The sequence below is a fragment of the Puccinia triticina genome, chromosome 6A (assembly GCF_026914185.1).
Source record: "Puccinia triticina chromosome 6A, complete sequence".
Taxonomy (NCBI): Eukaryota; Fungi; Basidiomycota; class Pucciniomycetes; order Pucciniales; family Pucciniaceae; genus Puccinia; species Puccinia triticina.
In genome coordinates, this window is record NC_070563.1 from 848,890 (window position 1) to 867,870 (window position 18,981).

The window sequence follows — 18,981 nt, forward strand, 5'->3', positions numbered from 1 at the left end:
ATCCCATCACGGACCAGTATGCGTTTGGTGCTGCACATGCCGTGCCAACAGACTGTTTGTTACAAGACTGCTCAAGGAGCTCGTCAACATGCTTTCAGGCGTAGCCAGAATCACGAACTTGACTCAATTTTTTGAGTTGAAGATCACAAACGCCGTCGGATATGGCAAGTTTGCGTGTGAATTGCTGTACACAGAAATACCAGATCATTTCTATTGGACAAGGTCAAAGGAATGAATTGTCCGCGAGAAGCCTTCAGACACAATAGGACGGCTCTATTTTGCGAGCCCAACCAATGGGGAGCGGTAGTTTCTGGGGGTACTTTTGCTTAACGTGCGTGGTCCAAAAAGTTTTGAAGATCTTCAAACTGTTGGTGGAACCGTGTACCAAACATTTAGGGAATCCGCCAAAGCGAGAGGGTCATTGATGAGTGAAAAGCACCATGGAGCTTGTCTGCAAGAAGCGTCCTGTTGGATGTGCCATGGCCTTTGGGCTATACCCACATAAAAATTGGAAAAGGGAAGAGTACCAACCCAAATAAAGAATGTGAATAAAACATGACGGAATCAGGGGAGTGCAGGTGGTCGGTTCAAAAGCGTAAGTGATATTCATTGCAGGTAAGCTGAAATCATCAACAAAAGCACTGTGAGGCCAAGCCGTAAGAGGAAGTAAGATTAACCATTTGGGAAATGGGAAAAGTTGCTGTAACAAGGAGGTGGACAATGTCGGAAGGTGTCCAATCAAGGAAAAAGCAATCTGGTGATTGTAATAGATGCAAAAGGAAGATAAGTGTGAAATGTGTTGAAACGCAGTTGCATTATTTTGTGTAGGCGAGTTGAGACCGGCGTGTTGAGCGCGCTCAAATCACTAACAATTCAGCTGAACCGGTTCGTGCAAAAGAGTGAGATGAACTTTTTGGGCAGGTGGAAAAGTAGCTAAGACAAGCAGGTGGACAAACTTGGTAGGTGTCAAATCAAGTGCATAGCAATTCGGTGATTGTGAGCAGCTGAGACATTTTAAAAAAGCAAATGAAAAGGATTTCAAGTTACCTAATTAAGCAATTGGAAAAGGGATAGGCACAATAATGAGTGCAAAAGGAAGATGAGTGTGAAAAGTATTGAAATGCAGGTGCATTGATGTGTGTAGGCGAGGTCACACCAGCATGGTGAGCGCATTTTCAGGAGACATAAAAGGAGGCCATCAACGCCCAGCAGGATACACCAAGGCTGCCGGGTGTATTGATTGGCTGTGTCCAAATTATCGTCTCCCTGCAATCGTGCCTTTGTACAGATGATTGCGTTGATAATGGGTTTTTTTTGGTCGGAGCTTCCACAGGGAACTGCTGCCAAAAAAAAAAAGCCTTATCCACGCAATTATCTGTTTTTAATGATTTTATTACAACTATAGGGGGGTTATTAGGTGGGTTCACAATTACTAAACTTTGGAGCCAAATTTAAGGCCTATATGAACAAAATTTTCAAATTTTGGGGAAATGCACAGCAGCAGGGGTAACTATCAATCAGTTCAGCTTATCAACTTTTTAAAAACATGTTCATAAACACCTTCAATTAGGTCCTAAAGTTTTGTAAATTTCAATTGTGAACCCCCTATTACACCCCCCAAACCAGCTTGAATGCTTTTTTTTGAAATTTTGTGCTCTAGAAGAGGCTTGAGCACCAAATTGCAAAAGTGCATGATGCATGGTCAACTTTGAATTCCCCTTTATTGCCTATATTTACCCGGGCCCCAGGCCCGTCAGCTTCCATGCCAGACTTAAGCTCGGGGTTCGGGACGACGTTGACCCCCCGCCCGAGCCCCCCGGGTCTCAGTCTCTCGAGAGCGGAAAAAATTAAGAAAATTACAAGTGCCTCGGACCACCAACTGCTCAACCATGGAATCGCTGCTTTCCCCACCCCTGAATATTCAACTGGTCGACACGTCCCCAGCCCAGTCCTACGAAGTGGTTCAGAATTCTCTTTCTGCTCCCCTGGTGAGTTATCTGCAATCTATCAGGATCGCGACTCCATCAGGAGTGAACGAACGTTTTCTCATAATTACATTTTATGCAAAACTTGTTCAGGACGATCACGAATTGTTACCTTACGTGATTGGTGGGAACACCCACCAAACTAAGAATCGTCTGTACCAAATGAGGGACGAAGTTACCGTACTCCGTCGAAATAGTAAACGTGGATCGAGCCGACACCCGCACACCTCTAAAAAGCAGAAGCACGACCCCAGCAAGCCCCGGCGTAAATCCAAGTCGTCGACTCAAGCCGTTGTCTCCTGAAATCTATGTACTTTTCTGACGCTTTCCCAAGCTTCTCGCCGTAATTGGCTGAATCAATCGATCGGAGAACCTGGTTTCGATGAGCGGCCCACAACTTTGTTTCGACGAGAGAATCGGACAAACACCTCGCAAACGTAAACACAACCTATCAGCGGCCGTTCGGCCAACAAGTCTACCACCACCTCCAGCCTGTCAGCATTTCCCCTGTTTAGAGTGATCCTGCCCTAGGGGGCTTGCTGTACAAAGGAGGGATTTGCTATTGTCGACTTGTTGAAGCCAGAGCAGAAATTATCACTTTTCCGGACCGCGGATTTTTTTTTTTTTAGATTTTCAGAACATGCAGTTCGCTACATCGGAGCAATAATCAAAGCTTTCTGAAACTTCAACATCTTCCTTAAATTTGTATTGACAGATTCGCTCATCAGTCACCATTGATATTCGTATCTAAACACAACAAAACTTCAAAGCACAATAACCAATGAATTCTGAAGTAAGGGTCTAGCCACCAACATTGCTGTTTGTTATTGTCAATTCTTCTGGCAATGATTTGGTGTAATTGGAAGTATTGAATATATTGTGTGATGTTTGTCTATCAATGGGCTGAGTTTATTACAACCTACGGTCAAAAAACTTCCTCCGATACAACCCAGGAAAAGAACTCTACAATTGTTCGCAGTGATGTTTGAAAGCGGTATTAGGCGATTGAAGATGATGGAAAATGTGGAAGAGATCAAAGACGACGTAAAGGAATTGGATATGCTGAGTGAAATTAAAGACGACATCTATTTTCTTCAAGATCAGGAGAGTTGAGGTGGTCTTGCATGTTCGTAAGGTCACACAGTACAATCTATTGCATGAATGTCTTCCTGAAATACGATTTCCCTGATCCCTTTCCAAACTGTGACCAAATATTCCAGTCGAGGTTGAAGGTTCTATCGATCGAATGGCAAAGTTGAATATGAATACAGTGGATAATTGTTCTTTACTGCAAGGTGGTGGGAATGACGGAAAGCTAACCTTGAAGACTTGATGGACATACATTGGAGCTCCATCAGGTTCGACCACTAGTCCAAGAAAGAAGACGATATCCCAGCCCACAATGGCTTCATGAATGATTGCCTGACGTATATGTTCACGTGCAACGAACCGGCGTGTGACCCCGATGAAGTTTGTAGAACTGAATTGGATACCTAGGGGACCGAGGATCAGGACGCTCTCTGTGAGGAGTGAGAGTGAAATCTTGTCTATTAAGCCGGGGCTTTTGTGTACTCCCTATGATTTAAGGGAAGCGGGAAAGCAAACCTGAGTAGACTCTAGCTAGCTTCCTATAGATCCAGCCGATCATGAAAAGTGATAATATAAACGCCGGAAGAGAAGGCCAAGTCTATGCACGAGGGACATGAAAATTTTTAGTTAATCAGCTTCAAACTTAGCTGCCAAGCCTTGTCAGTTGCACTGATGAAGGACCCAATCAAATTTACTGACTAGACAAGGGATGAAGGCTGCGATTGAGCCTATGAGTAGTCCATCCTGAACGGGACGAAAGACCGGCCGATTGGAGTGGAGCGAATAGAGTCTGGTGGTTGGACTGAAGTGCTGGATCGTAAGTGTCCACTCCTTGGACGGTGACAGCCGCATTCCATCTTTCCAAAACTGTCGTCGCCAGACTCGAGAGCTCTTGCGTCGGACGTGGGGTGGAGGTGGTTGCTTGCTCAAGGCGCGATGGACGAGCCGGTGCGCGAGCTTCATTTTGGCCCACCACCATCCGTCATGCAGCATGCATACAAACTGTAACAGACTCTAACAACTGATCGGATAATACGACGGGTATGCGAGCTACTCTGGAATCAATGTATCAGCTGATTTGTTTTATAAACGCAAGACTGACATGAGCTCCTCTTCGTGTAAATTTCGCCAGCAGACATTCAGCGTAGCTTGGAATTGCAAGGCGACTAAATAAATGTCGCAACCCAATCCGAGTTATCAAGATGCGCCATCATCTCCCGGGCGCCACAGGTTGAACATTGCGTGAGTTCCAGCGGACGCGTGTTATTATTTTTAGAATTAGGTACAAAAATGGCACCGGATATTTATAGCACTAGATTTGAGTGCTTGTTGACCGAGTCTACCAAGTTAAACACAGCTTGTCATGAACTTGTATAGTTCCGGGATCGGAGTAAATGGTGACGCTTGTTGTCTCGCAATCGTTGTTAATCCGCTAGGATGGTCTCCGATTACTTTTACCCTAACGTCGGGGGCGTCGAGTCTCACATCTACATCCTTTCTCAGAAATTAATTCAACGTGGACATAAAGTAGGTTTCTTTGTGTATTGCTTTATTTGCTCAATTGATTAATCCGGATCGGTCCCACAGTCCGAATCATAAGGCGGCTGAAGACTTACTTTGACTAACTTGTTTCAGGTTATCGTCATCACCCACCATTACGGTAATCGTTGTGGAATTCGCCACTTACCTGCCGGCCTCAAGGTATATCATATTCCGATTGGCACTTTACCTTTTTCTTCAACTGCGGCGACGGTCCCGAACATGTTTGGATGTCTACCCCTCATCCGTGCAATACTCCTTCGTGAACGGATACAAATCTTACATGCCCATCAAGCTCTTAGCTCCGTTGGACTGGAGTCCACCATGCATGCGAAAACGCTACAAATCGGAATCCGCACGATTTTCACCGATCATTCGCTCTTCGGTCTCGGTGGTGGTGGTTGGGGTGAAGTGAGCGGGAATAAGATCGTAAAGGGTATCATGAGTGATATCGACGGCGTGATTTGTGTCAGTCACACTGGGTGCGTGACAAATTTAAGCTGCCAATATCTCCTCTGCACATGGTCTCTGACATTTCTTGCGATGTTTCTGTGACCTCAAACTTGCTCAATTTGTAACGCTCAATTTTATATTCATCGGTGGATCGATTCATCAGGAAAGAGAACACGGTTTTAAGAGCTATGCTGAACCCCGACATAGTTTATGTAATACCCAACGCCATTGTTGCCGACAGCTTTCAGCCTGACCGCAAGAAATCCCGTTATTCCGGTGGTCCATGTACATCTTTCAATGTCTCTACCATTCACATATGAATCATTCGACTGAGATTTGGTGCTGGGCGACCTGTGGAAGCCATCCATTCTAGTGACCATTGTCTGTGTTTCTAGGTTAGCATATCGTAAAGGGATCGACCTTTTAATTGCGGCGATCCCAAAGCTGTGTAAAAAGTACCCCACGATCCGGTTTTTAATAGGTTGATTTCGATTTCTTTGGGCACTCAAGTTTTAGGATCCACTCAGCATTCTATCAACTGACTGCCTTGCTTCTTCTTACTAACCAGGTGGGACAGGACCAAAGCTAATTGAGCTGGAGCAAATGAAAGAAAAATATCAAACAGTAATCAAACCTGACCAAGTTAGAATACTGGGACCGATTCGAGCTGATCAAGTTCGGGATCTCATGGTCCAAGGAGATATCTTCTTGAATGCATCATTGACTGAGGCCTTCGGAATGACCCTACTGGAAGCTGCATGTACCGGCTTGCTAGTTGTGTCCACGCGTGTTGGAGGAATCCCGGAGGTACTTCCTGAAGGGTTGATCGAGTTTGCCGAACCAGAAGTAGATGGTATGTATTTCCATGCGGAAAGCATTAATCCATGTGTTCATCATGGTTCATAGCAATTAGCCCTGATGACTTCACTTTTGTACGTCTATAAGATCTTGTTCGCGCCACTGAGAGGGCCATCGAAGTGATCCAATCCGGGACCCACGACCCGCAGAAGGTTCACGAAAGAGTGCGGGGAATGTACAGCTGGACTGACATTGCAGCTCGAACGGAACATGTATATTATGAAGCTTTCAAGATCGAGCCTGCTCCATTGATTGAGAGATTTCGAAGGTCAGCAGAATATACGGTGATTTTGTATTGTCTGTGCTTCATCCGCTATGACTGAGTTTCTTGCTGAACTTTGTAGATTCTACGGATCGGGAAGTATCTTTGGGAAAGTAATGTGTATCGTTGTCATGTGCCAGTATATATTTATGGGCATCTTGGATTGGTGGCTGCCTCGGGAGAACATTGATTACGCTCCTGATTTCAATTACGATGCTTATGTTCAGGTAGGCCACTTCATGTATACTTTTTTTCCAAAAAAAAAACCTTCCTGATGTGATGGTCTTGTTGTAATGAATTGCTAATATTAATGAATGTCCATCTCTTATCAGGCGTACGGTATAGACTGATTTTATCCGGCCATATTTTTCTATTATCTGTCAAGTCTTAATCGACCTCATTCCACATGCAAGAGGATTGATTTTCGTTTTTTTGGACAGCAAAGCGGATGCTATCAATCAAACTGGGGCATGTCAAGAAATGAATGATGATGGAAAACAAAGTAAAATGTACGAGTAGTAGTTTCAGCTTCGTATACTCGACTGCCGTCGTTGCAAATTGCAATCCCCGAATACGTGATCGTTTGAGGAGGAAAGGTTCGCACTATTGGCGAAAAGCGGCATCGCATCGCATCACACCGAACCCGAGTTTAGCTAAGCCCTCGAAACAGTAGTAAGGATTGAAGCTGCCCACGACAGCAGATTGCTTCACGGCAAGCAGATTGACCAGACACTGACTAGATCAAAGTATAATGAGTCACGTGTACGTTATTTACAAACAAGATGATCACCAGTCCCTCGATTCAGCAGGCCGGGTGTTATCTGCTTCATATTCCGGGAAAGATTCGTTCAGTACATATTTTCTGTCAAGGTAGCAACCTGAGCAGCCATCTTGAGTATTAAAAGTTGGTTGGGCTACATTTCTGTGGAAAGTTTTTCATGCTGCCACCGCAAGTTTTTCTTGGACAGCTTGCCTGTTGAAGCAAATGATTGTACCCAACGCTTGACAGCTTCACAATAATCAGCGTGATGGCGACAGCTGGAAAGTGGTCAAAACATTCATACACTTGAAGAAATCACCTGCGACAATGTATCTTTGTCAACATGGGTGGCCTTGAAGGAAGCCTCGGTCGCTATCTTACCGACATGCTCGTTTCTGGGACAACTTGAATCCGGTAAACAAGGCTAAAACAAGGCCTCGGCGCCCGAGCACACCTCATTTGCCGGCTCCGTCTACTCCCTCTTCATCGCCTTCGTAGTGAAGAACATGACTTCAGAGGGTTTCATGAAGAGGAAGCTGCCTCTTTGATACATGATAACTGCATCATTGCTTCTCTCATAGGTTTCCCATTGAAGGAAGGGTGTTTGTTCATTCAGAATAAATCTTCGTATCAACACGCATAAGCAATTTTATTCCACAGACAACCGCAACAATTCGGACAATCAGCAGACGACCTGAGTTTTTATAAAGCAAGTGGGCATTCCTCCGTTTTCCGTTGAAAACGACACATCCTTATTAACTGGTAGACAGGCACGTGTGTTCACTTCACGTCCGACTTAGTCCTGATCAATTACGGCACTTTCCTCCAACCAATTCGATAACATCCTCAAGCTTGACCCTTCTCAAGAACTCGTGAAACAAGACTACTGAGAAGCTGTCTTGAACCTGCCAGGCGCCACCAGTTTGTGCACTTCTTCTACACGGTTGCGGGATATTCTGAGATACGATTTCTCCAGAAATACAGTTTCCCAGAGTTTCCCCCTGAACAGCCGATAAAAAAAATCAAAAACAGATGCAGAACCCCCAACATAAGTCAGGACATCGGTCTGAGTTGGACTCAACTGTCAACAGCGAGTTTGATGACAACGCGGACAAGTATAGAGAGCTCAGGACAGAATCATTTCTAGGTTACCTCAATCGAGGGAACCCAGACGGCCTGAATAGTCCAGTTCCATCATTACCGGAGCTACCGGACCCAATTCCTCGTACTGACAATCACTCAGTGTCGGCATACACGGTACAGGAAACATCTGAGGTTCTCAATCAGCCAATCAGTAGACCAAACTTTTCACATTATTCCCCTCAAAATCCAGACAATGTTTTCCAAACCGATCGTATAGACGACGAATATCGTCGGGCATCCCCAGCCACACCCTTCTCCGAGACGCCCACGCGGGATACAAGAGCACTAACACCATTGATCATCAATCCTCCAACAGCCATCTCTCGCTATTCGCATCACACTGTTGGATCCGGATTAGCGGATCCTTATGACTGTGAAGGCTACCGTTACTCAGGCATGAGCTTTGGAGATAAACCACTTAAAAGTAGGGTAAGCATCTCGCTTGAAGTATCAAGGCTTCACTTCGAATAATGCCATGAAAATCATCAATTATTGACACACATCCATGCGATCAAAAAAACCTCATTAATGTCTGTTCCGTCTTGTACCATTTCCCACATAATCAGGTCAACAGGACACTCAAACCGTCCCGTCGGAAACGTGTAATATTCGTAGTCTGTGTCGTAGTCGTCGTTTGCACCTGCGCCATTATTGGACTAGTAATTGGCGTGATAACCAAGGGCAAAGGGGTAAACGAGAGTGATGGTGTTACTCGGCTGCCGCGAGGTGATAAAATGTGGGGTGTTGGAGGGGATACCATTACTGTGAGTTTCGATACGTATGCATTCTCTATAAGTTTGAATGCTCACTGCGCTTCCTTTCACAAATTACAAAGACCGACAAAGGAAACAAATTTTTATATAATAATACCTTGGGCGGGACATGGGTTGGAATTCCTTACAACGATACTGCTCGTGCCCAGGGCAACCAACCAGCATTGAACGAACGGTGGGACTACTCGACAAACAAAATTATTGGGGTTAACCTGGGTGGTTGGCTAGTAATCGAACCGTTCATCACGCCTGGTCTTTTCGATCCTTATGTCCAAGAACAGAACCCTCCCAGTGATGAATGGGAACTTAGTGTTCGGTTAGGAAGTTCACTGGCGAAAACAGTCGAGGCGCATTATGACAGCTTTATAGTTGAAGAAGATTTCGCCCAGATTGCAAGTGCAGGCTTGAATTGGGTTAGGATTCCAGTGGGTTGGTGGATGATCGAGACTTTGGGATCCGAGCCCTTCTTAGCAGGAGGTAGGCTTTGTAACTAGCGCAAGTTTTTGGGTGTTCCCTAACAGCTTTGAATGTTTTTCTTTTCTTTCTTCTATTTTTCAACCGAAAATTTCGAAAGTGTCTTGGAAATATTTCTTTCGTGCTATCGTTTGGGCAAGGAAGTATGGTCTTCGAATCAACCTTGACTTACACGCGGTTCCTGGCTCTCAGGTGCGCGCCCAAATGCCAAGATAAATTAACAAACAGAAGCCATAACTGAAATCAAACAAGATAAAATATTTATTGATAAAATTAGAATGGCTGGAATCACTCGGGTAGATTAGGAACTGTTGGCTTCTTGTCAGGAGCCATGGGGATTGCCAATGCTCAAAGAACTCTCAATTACATTCGTACTTTGACTCAATTCATCAGCCAGCCAGAATTCAAAAACGTGGTACCTATGTTTTCTATCTTGAATGAGCCTGATGTCAGCTTGGGGTCAAACAAAGTCTTGGTATCATGGTAAGAACATGATTGCATCACTCCCCCAGAGAGTTCCTGGATCTATTCTGCCTTAAAGCGATGGGTTAAAGTTATTTTTTGGGGTCATCTTAGGTATTATGAATCTTACAAGTCGATTCGACAAATTGGTGGAATCGGAGAAGGAAACGGACCATTCATAGTCATCCATGATGGCTTTCAGGGAATCGGAACCGGTGGACCAGCCAAAAACCCTTGGAGTGGGATCTTACAGGGTTCAGATAGGATCGGTAAGATCGCAATACACTTGAATATCTAAAAAAGTACACGTATCTCTTGGCCAAATTGCTAATGTCGTCATGAACGTTTGAACTTGATAAATTTGATTGCGGTCGAATTATGCAGGACTAGATTCTCATACCTACTTTGCTTTTACCACCCAGCTGAGCGATGTGAACGCCACACGGCCTTGCAACGCCTGGGCAGCTCGGAGCAACCAGACTATGGAGGGATTTGGTCTCACGATGAGTGGAGAGTGGTCGTACGCAATTATTCAAGCGCTCCAAAAATTCGGTAAAATTGCCATGAGCTGACTTGAGTCTCTTTGCTTAGTTTGGCAATCAACGATTGTGGCCTGTAAGCCATTCCACATCACGATTCCTCCGTGGTTACTTATTTTAATCATCGTGGAAAATTTTGACATGTTTTTTGTTGTATTCACTCCACACAGATACGTGAACAACGTTGGTTGGGGACAGCGCTACGAGGGTACCTACCCTAATGCCACCAGGCCGGACCGTCGGTTCCCAAAAGTTGGCAGTTGCGAGTAAGTCCATCTTGGTTATTCTCCGGCTCCTTCACTTTTGCAAGCTACATTTCTCATCATATCCTACGTTCACAGTGAATGGCTTGACCATCGAAAATGGTCTGAAGCTCAGAAGAAAGGATTCGCGGAAACCGCCTTAGCTTCTCAAGGTGGGTTTCCCTGAGCGAACCCGGACTGGCTGCATGCTACCAAAGCTCGAGGACCCATGAGACTAAATTTTGTATCACCGTTTTGCAGATGCGTTGATCAATTCGTTTTTCTGGACATGGAAAATTGGAAAATCTATCAGGCAAGACTTCCCGCCAAATCCAATGTGGAACTATAAGCTGGGGCTTGAAGCTGGATACATCAGGTCAGAGAGCTACCTCATACAATAAAAAAAACCCGCTGATTTAAATGATTGCTACTTTATTGAAACAAATGTTCTTATCAAACCAAACATTCCAAATTTGGATTTTATTTTGCTGCGACTACGACAGACCGGATGCCCGAGCCAGCGCAGGGCGATGTGCGGCGCTTGCATCCGAATATCAGGTACCACTGACTACATACGATTGGTCAGGAACTTTGGCTTCATGGCAGACAGGTGGTGCGGGGGCAGGCAACATTGCCCAGAGTCAGATAGATGCAGTTGGACCGTTCCCGCCGGCAACCATTTTAGGCGCAGCTCCGAACGGCCAGGGGACCTACAATACTCAAAGTCTTCCTCAGCTTGCTCCAACGGGGGCTCCCATAGTCCTCAAGCCAATCCCAATCGTAATGGATTCAAAAACTTTCAGTGGCGGAGACGGCTGGTTCAATAGAGCTGATAAAGCCGGATACTTTGCTCCCGTAACTGGCTGCCAATATCTTGATCCTTGGTCTGCTGTTGATGTACCTGTACCTCCAGCTTGCAATCCAAATTCTTCAAGCTCAAAACAACCAAAACAATCCACAGCTAATACTTCAAATTCAGCCTCAAAAACATGATTATAAAGTAGAAACTTCAACCTAATTTTCCTTATTTCACCAACATATGTAACATAAATATGTCATTGCCTTAATTGGTCTTTTATGGGAGTTTTTTGTTGTGGCAAAGATTTGATCCGGAATGTTGGGCATCACAGCTAATGGGTTATCTGTGAGCTGTTAGCAGCTGACCTGTGCATGCGCCACCAAAAAGTGGTTGCAACAGTGCATCCAGGGTGTTCAAAGTTGACTTGCATAAAATCCCAACACCATAAACTCATAAAATTCTAAGCTGAAAAAAAATGTACTGCCCAAACACTCAGATTAGAGCAACATTTCCAAATGGTACATATCAAATCATCATGAAAGTTTTATGATTTGATGATTTTATGTATTGAAAATTTTATGATTTCAACTTTGAACACCTTATGGTAGCACTTGTAGGCAATTCTTTGCAGCTGGATATACTGTAAACATCTTTGTGAAAAAAAAGTGTAGCATCAAGTATTCCTATGATTTCTCTACTCAAGTGCAGTATCCAAAACCCGTGGATGAGTTTTTTGATAGAATGCCACTACTGCAATGGTTACTGTTTTTCTGATACAGTATGCATTTTTTTGGAGAATTAGGGGAAGAGTTTGTTGCGAGCAAATTGATGGTCATATGTACATACCAACCTGTGGACACTGGTGTGTTATATAATTCTATCTTAAGAATCCACCTAACTCACTTGCTATAAATTTCAGATGTAGCCGGTTCATGAGGCACCTACATATGCCCACTTTATTTCAGGGTTTTTTGAATTATGGTGTTGCAAGCGCGTCTGGGCACATACCCAACTCCTGCTTGGCCGAGTGCCTCCGGTGTAAGACTCAAAAGTGGTAATGAAACCCTTTTGCTGAATGGTGAAGGGTATGATGGAGTTGCAAGCTCTGCCCTTCTGTTATCAGTCAACAAGACCCACCAAGCTCAGCTTGGCAAGTTTTATTAAGTGATAGGTCTGGTCTGTTCCAGATGAAATCTGTTTGACTGGCAACGTGTAAGTGTTTCAATTACTTTGTTATAAGGGTTGAAATGTTGTTATAAGGGTTGATTTATTGTTATAAGGGTTTTAGGATTTGAGTGTGGATGAGTGTTGGGTGACTTGTGAGTTCTGGGTGAGGAACTGGGGAGCAGGCCACTGGGGGTGGAGAGAGCTCCTTTTATAGACAAAAGGGGAGCCCCTGAGGGGCTTGTGGGTTAGGGTTTCAGCTAATCTAGACAACAGGGTGAGGGATTTTAGCTGGTGGGAGTAGATACAAATGATGTCATAACCCCTCAGGGGCACATGAATGGTGTCAGAATATACAACAGAACATTCTAATGCATGCATGAGGTAACAGTAGACTGCATGAGCTGTCATACAGGGGGAATTAGTGTATACACAAAGTCTGAGGCTGCAGAAACAGTGTAAATGATGTCATGCTATGTATATAAAGGAGTGTATGTAGTTAATATGTAATGAGTGTAGCCTGACAGGGAGATGTATGTTTGTATCCTGTGATATGTATAAGTGTACTACTGTGAAACTCGGGTTGGGGCAGATGACAGCTGGGTTACTGGGGCTGGCCGTGTGATATGTGTCCATGAGGTGTAACTTCCACACTAGAGGGGGTCCAGGGGTGCTTCCAGTGGTGGCTAGGGGTGAAATTGGCCGTAGAATCCATTTCTGGGGTCCATTCAATGGTATCTTGAGGCCTAGTATGAGTAATTATGTGGCATAGAAAAAACTTTTTATTTTTCCACTTTTCCGTCTACCACACCGGGGGTTGGGTATGTGCCCAGCGGGTTTGATTGGGCAGGTTGCGCAGTCCCTCCCTCACACCTACGCTTGGGGGGGCCCAAAGGGCCCGCCTCCCGAAGGGAGGGACTTGCACCTAAAGTCCGCTTGCAAGGGGGAGAGCCACCAGCCAAAGGGTGTGGAATTGATCTCACCCCCCTCTTTTCCCCAGTAGCTCACCTATAAACCTCTGTCCCTTGGCACCATTAGGAGCACAAGGCGTCCAGCATACTGATTCCAGCTTGAAAAGCCCAAATATCTCTATCCCCTCCCAATAATCCACATGTAAATAAAATAACATTGTAACCAATCCAACCTATTCAAGCCCGGATATCCAATAGATAAATCCAGAGCTAAATGCATGAACAAGTATCACACAGGAGCCACAATTGTAATACATATTATCAATCTGGCCTTTTCCCTATGTACATGTGTATATATCTCCCCTCAAGACACAAATACACCAATTGTGCAACAAACATTTCACAGCAACACTGTGGATTTTTGTCCTGTGTATTATCTAAAAGGTTCCTTTTCTAATGATTTGCTTGGGAATTTTTTTGTTTCCCTTCTCCTTGAGAGGCGACTTGATAGTGTATATATGAGTTGCCAATGCTATACAATCTCTCTCTTTTGCACTTTGACCAATAAAAAAGCTATCCTTCATCAATTATGAACCTTGAAATGACCGCTGAAACCACAATTTTTCCAGACATCCAACGGACTAATGCCGCTCCCCCCCTGACTGAAGTTGAAAAAGTTATGATTATATGTTGCAACCTCCAACAAATGAACATGACCCCAAAGCAGTTCATCACTTCATTCCTTAATGATAATGATCCGGCGCTTGCTTTTCGCTGACGTTTCTGGGGCACTGCAACCGGTTGGACTTCTACCCAGGAGATGCTTAATGCAATCAAGGACGAATGCACACAATCTCAAAATGGAGACAGTGGATTCAACAAGAAGTGAGTTATCTACTTAATCAATCAATGATACTTTGAAAACAGCGGCTAAGTGGAATTGAATCACCGTCTGAAATAGGCAATCGAAATTCTGAATGGCCAACAACCACCAAGGGGAAATTTCCCAAATGGTTCATTCCATAGCACCTGTTCTGTTGAACCACTGTTCTTTGAAGAAGATGCAGCCCGAACTCGCGAACAGACACTCACTTGGAGCCATATGCCATTTCTCCTCAATATCCTTCTGGCCACATTGGATCCTAACGCGGAAGAGCCTGCCAATGAAGTTCCAGACCCAGCTGATGGACCTGACAACATCAATCCCAACTCCAAAGAAGAAACCATGTTGGACTTGGAGGAAGATTGCTACAAAGGCACCTCCAGTGTTTGTATTCGCAAGGAGAAGGTAAGCTTACATTATGAGGAAATGGAATCCACTGTCAGTAGGTCCTAATGCCTTGGTTTTGGAATCCACAGATAGCCTCAACAATCTGCTCCATGGTTGCTTTTGGAAGGAATCGTCGAAGTAACGGACTACAGCTGTTTAACAGTGTACGCTTCATGGCCGGTGGCGTCTTGGAAAGGATCAACGACTACTTGCACCTCATTGGGCTGACTTCCTCCCAAAAAACAGCTTTAAGGGCTCTGAGGCGGTTGTCAAACATGGCGGCACGGGATCTAAGGACTTCAATGGCTGTGGAGGAGGGAAGGCCACTACGGCCTTCAATTTGTATCGACAATCTTGACATCAAGGAGCATATTCATACAAACTCCATTGGCCATCAATCCATGATGTTTCATGGTACATGGGGCTATATCCTCCATCCCAACCCTGCGCTGCTCCAGTCACTTGATCATTCCAAACTTACTCTTGCCTTGTACTACAAAGCTCTTAGTAAAATTCCGAAATTGCAGATTGTCCCACGAATATTTCTGCCAACTCACCAGGATGACCTGCACTTTGAAGCCGTGTTGAAAAGCCAGATGGCTTGTGTAATGATGTGTTACATTGCTGAACCCTCCAACAAGAACTCCTTGATTCCCTTAAATCCCCCACCAATTGATCTGATTGATTTCTCCGTGCCTTGAATCCAGATGCTCAAGCTCATGGAAGCATCTGACAATTCAGCTGAAGGAATTGGTCAGGTTATCGAAAGCATAGTAGGACAAACCGGCCTCTCCCCGGAAGAATTCAGCTCGCAACTACAACTGATGGATGGCGATCTTGGTACCTGTGCAAAGCTCAATTCTCTTCGGGCCTTGAGAACACCTAGCGCTCATCCAGATCACAGCTTGCTCAACCTCTGCATGCAACTTGGCTCGTCTCACACGTTATGGAACATATCACAAGCCATTTTTGAGATGCACTTCGGTGATCCAAGCAAGACAAATGACTTAGGAGCCTGGCACTATTTGCATGCCCTCGGTATACCATCTGAGAAGGCCATACCTAAGAAAGATTTCAACTCAATGATGAATAACATCAAGAAGGTACACAAGGCTTCTATCTTTTATTTTCTTTGGTATGTTTTTTGGATTGTTTTTAAGCCATCTCAAATATGAAGCACTGATTTTATTAATTTATCTCAGGGTAATTATGAAGACAGAACGTGATCCGGTGACCAAAGAGCTACCAAAACTCCAATTTGATCAGTGGAACAAGGTTGTTGAGCAATGCTACAACCAATTCTTTGTGCCTCAAGCCCGTTGATCAGTATCCAAAGAAGATTCACCCAAATTGCATACTCTAATGAACCGCTTGCACGACTTTGCCACTATTGTTGAGGCCAATCGTGCGATGAAGTCAGGCGACATAGGACAACTGATGAATATGTGGAAGATATGGTCCGTTATGTCCCAAGCCCTCACTGGCCTGGTAAACTATTGATCATATTTGCCTCGCATGGTTCTCCTTCTCACCAAGGTGCTACCCCCTGCACTCCGAAAATATATACTCCACGGTATGCTGTTCTCCCCAACAGGCCAACCGGATCACTTTGTAGCCAAAGATTACTATCTTGAGTTACAAAACTATCTGCTGAAGTTTCTATACAACTGAAGTGGGATCGGTACCCAAGTCGAGCGGTTGCAAGAGGTGTTCTCTTTGAACATGCCAATAGTAAGTCATTAATCTCTATCTCACTGATTGTGAAAGTCAATCTAATATGTTGAATTGATCTCACCAAATTTATGTTCAGCTCCGCTCAACGTGTCACAGTTTCAAGATTGAAGGAGGAGCTTGGGTCATTTACCAATCACATAAAAACCACATCCAAATAAGGTCACTCAAAATGTTCCTCCAGATGGCACGCAACTACAATATTCTTGATCAGTGCCCTGGATTGAACGAATACACCATCCCCAATTGTGAAGATACTCTTACTGCTGGATTAAACAAGATCAAGTCTGAGATCGCGGAGAAGGGTGACTTATCTCACTTCAAACTCCATTTTATGTGGGAGATTTCTCCGGGTGAAATTAATGACAGTTTCATACAAGAACATGCAACTACACCCAATAATAAAGAAGGCAACAATGAAGAAGAGAACGAAGAGAACTCCTCCAATACCCCTGGGTCACCAATGGAAATCTGATTTTGACTCCTACTCAGCCATCAATCTATCTTCAACCACAGCTGCCCCCTGTTCCACCACTTGTAGCCCTGTTGCCTGTTCCGCCGATTGCCTTCCTGAACCGTCCAAAATCAATCCAATTCCAGCAACAGCTCCTGGGTCCCCAGAACACAAATATGATGCCAATTCCGAGTCCGCCGCCGGAGCCCTCAGATCTTTGGGTACCTCTGAAATAGGGGCCCCGTTATCCGATGCTGTTGCTTTTTTTGCCTCTGCTGCCGCTAGGTCTTGGGCTTGCTTGTTTGCCCAATATCGCGCGTTGGCCTCTTTTTTCTTTTGTTTCCTCATCTTGTCTGTTTGTTTTCCCTGTGTTTTATCTAGGTTGTTGGCCGGCATGTTTCTAACCGGTTCAATTGCTGAAGCCAGTCTAGATCTTTGGTTCGTGCGGTATCAAGCATCAGCTTCCCTTTTCTTTTGTCTCTTGATCTCCTTGGCTTCTTCTCTCATTTTTCTTTGATAATCCAACTGCTTGTGATATAAAGGATCATTATGAAAATCTTCAATTAGTCCCATTAAGAAATCAAGCTGTCCATCCATTGTTTCCCCACCAATGAGTTTGTTGAGCTTGACCATGTCTGGAATGTCGGATAAGTTGGCAACTATGGCTTCGGCTTCCTTGTCACCAAAAAGGTCTGCAGCTGATGAATGTCCTGATTTTCCAACCTTATTCTCATGAAACTTGCCGAACATGTAAATCAGGTGCTTTTTGAACTCATATATTGTTTGTGAATCACTTCCAGCCGTGTCATTTGGGGCTGTCCAAGTGTATTTTCTCTTCTTGACAGTGTTACTAATACCAAAATCTAAGCAATCATTGATTGCTTCATCAAAGTTATTCTTATTCAACTTGCGCAAATTCTCAATCAAATTTTCACCCGATTTGACCATGCAATTGGAGCAACAACAGTCTGGAAAGTTTGCGTCTTTTTGTCGGTTTAATTCTGCTATGTAGTGAGGGTCGTCCTTCAATAATGGGATGTACCCATGCAAGTTGTCCATGTTGTATAGCGCAATGCTTAGACAGACCGGTGTAACCGCGAGCGCATCCATACGGTCATTGTCCGACTGCTTGGTTAAGTTATTGAAATCAGCTATGCTGTTTTTTCCTCCCTTGCGCTTTGATTCCACGAAGAGGATAGCCAGTCCATCCCTCCCGCACCTGCATCCCAACCAAATCTTAGTTAGTATCTGTCTTAATCAAAAAATGAACCGTGTTGACAGTCTTACCTCCCTATCATCTGACATATATTTGCCAGGTTGCCTCTTCCCATGTGAATTACACTCCTCATGCGCTTCCAATTTTGTCCCAACCCAAGTGCCATGGTTGAGGAGATGATTGGAAACTTATCTTCTGAATAACTTTGGATGATCTCTTCCTTTTCCTTTGCTCCAGTGCACAAATGGAACCTCCTCAAAAATGTGTTAAATGGATCTAAGCAGGCCCCAGGTGTTCCTCATGCAATATCCAACACCTCTAAAACGGTGAGTGTTTGTGCTCGGGTTCTGCTGTAGATCAGCATAGGTACTATGTCTTTGTCTGAGGTTTCGTTCCTTAGCGCAAAAACATCCAATAGGTCTAGATTTGATTTCAAAGAATTGGACATGTTGATGCGGATGATACGAATTTTGGTCCAAGTTAATTTGCCTCAAATCACATTGATTAGCTTGGTCGTCAATTTCATGCTTCTCAAAATAGAATCCACAGCAATTGGCCGGCATGTTGCAGAAAGTAAAAGGATTGGAGCCTTGTTTTGACACTGTAGATGCAAGCCTATTTTACCATAACAGGGACGGAATATTGAAAAGTCTTGAAGTCGTACAATTATGGAGAATGACTTCTTTCCATGTGAGCTCTCAACAAGTCCCCATATGTAGATCATATGGGCTTTGTCAACAACAACAAGGCCCAGGCGTTGTTGAAATTCCGAGCTGAAGTAAATTTCATCCCACATTTTGTTGTTCATGAAAATCTCAGGACTGAGATACACAAAATTGTAGACTCCACACTTGATA

At 44.3% G+C, this 18,981-nt stretch overlaps 4 protein-coding genes across 4 annotated transcripts; 3 read left to right on the top strand and 1 right to left on the bottom strand.

Moving 5' to 3' along the window:
• Positions 1-1,889: 1,889 nt before the first annotated feature.
• Positions 1,890-2,288, top strand: PtA15_6A93 (uncharacterized protein; the record flags this gene model as incomplete). Its single annotated transcript, XM_053170664.1, has 2 exons — positions 1,890-1,988; positions 2,079-2,288. The coding sequence occupies 2 exons, from the start codon at positions 1,890-1,892 to the stop codon at positions 2,286-2,288; spliced, it is 309 nt and encodes a 102-aa protein (XP_053021020.1).
• An 833-nt stretch (positions 2,289-3,121) lies between these two features.
• On the bottom strand, positions 3,122-4,037 carry PtA15_6A94 (uncharacterized protein; the record flags this gene model as incomplete). The annotated part of the gene is made up of 4 exons (XM_053170665.1): positions 3,122-3,220; positions 3,306-3,505; positions 3,591-3,672; positions 3,774-4,037. The coding sequence occupies 4 exons, from the start codon at positions 4,035-4,037 to the stop codon at positions 3,122-3,124; spliced, it is 645 nt and encodes a 214-aa protein (XP_053021021.1).
• A 211-nt stretch (positions 4,038-4,248) lies between these two features.
• Positions 4,249-6,536, top strand: PtA15_6A95 (uncharacterized protein; the record flags this gene model as incomplete). Its single annotated transcript, XM_053170666.1, has 9 exons — positions 4,249-4,316; positions 4,511-4,601; positions 4,710-5,095; positions 5,230-5,351; positions 5,440-5,547; positions 5,635-5,919; positions 6,012-6,192; positions 6,269-6,413; positions 6,519-6,536. 9 exons carry the CDS (start codon positions 4,249-4,251, stop codon positions 6,534-6,536), a joined length of 1,404 nt encoding a protein of 467 aa, XP_053021022.1.
• A 1,442-nt stretch (positions 6,537-7,978) lies between these two features.
• Positions 7,979-11,597, top strand: PtA15_6A96 (uncharacterized protein; the record flags this gene model as incomplete). Its single annotated transcript, XM_053170667.1, has 13 exons — positions 7,979-8,518; positions 8,656-8,853; positions 8,925-9,339; positions 9,437-9,528; positions 9,614-9,819; positions 9,913-10,067; positions 10,183-10,318; positions 10,390-10,413; positions 10,508-10,603; positions 10,679-10,752; positions 10,841-10,955; positions 11,083-11,434; positions 11,541-11,597. The coding sequence occupies 13 exons, from the start codon at positions 7,979-7,981 to the stop codon at positions 11,595-11,597; spliced, it is 2,460 nt and encodes an 819-aa protein (XP_053021023.1).
• Positions 11,598-18,981: the final 7,384 nt, after the last annotated feature.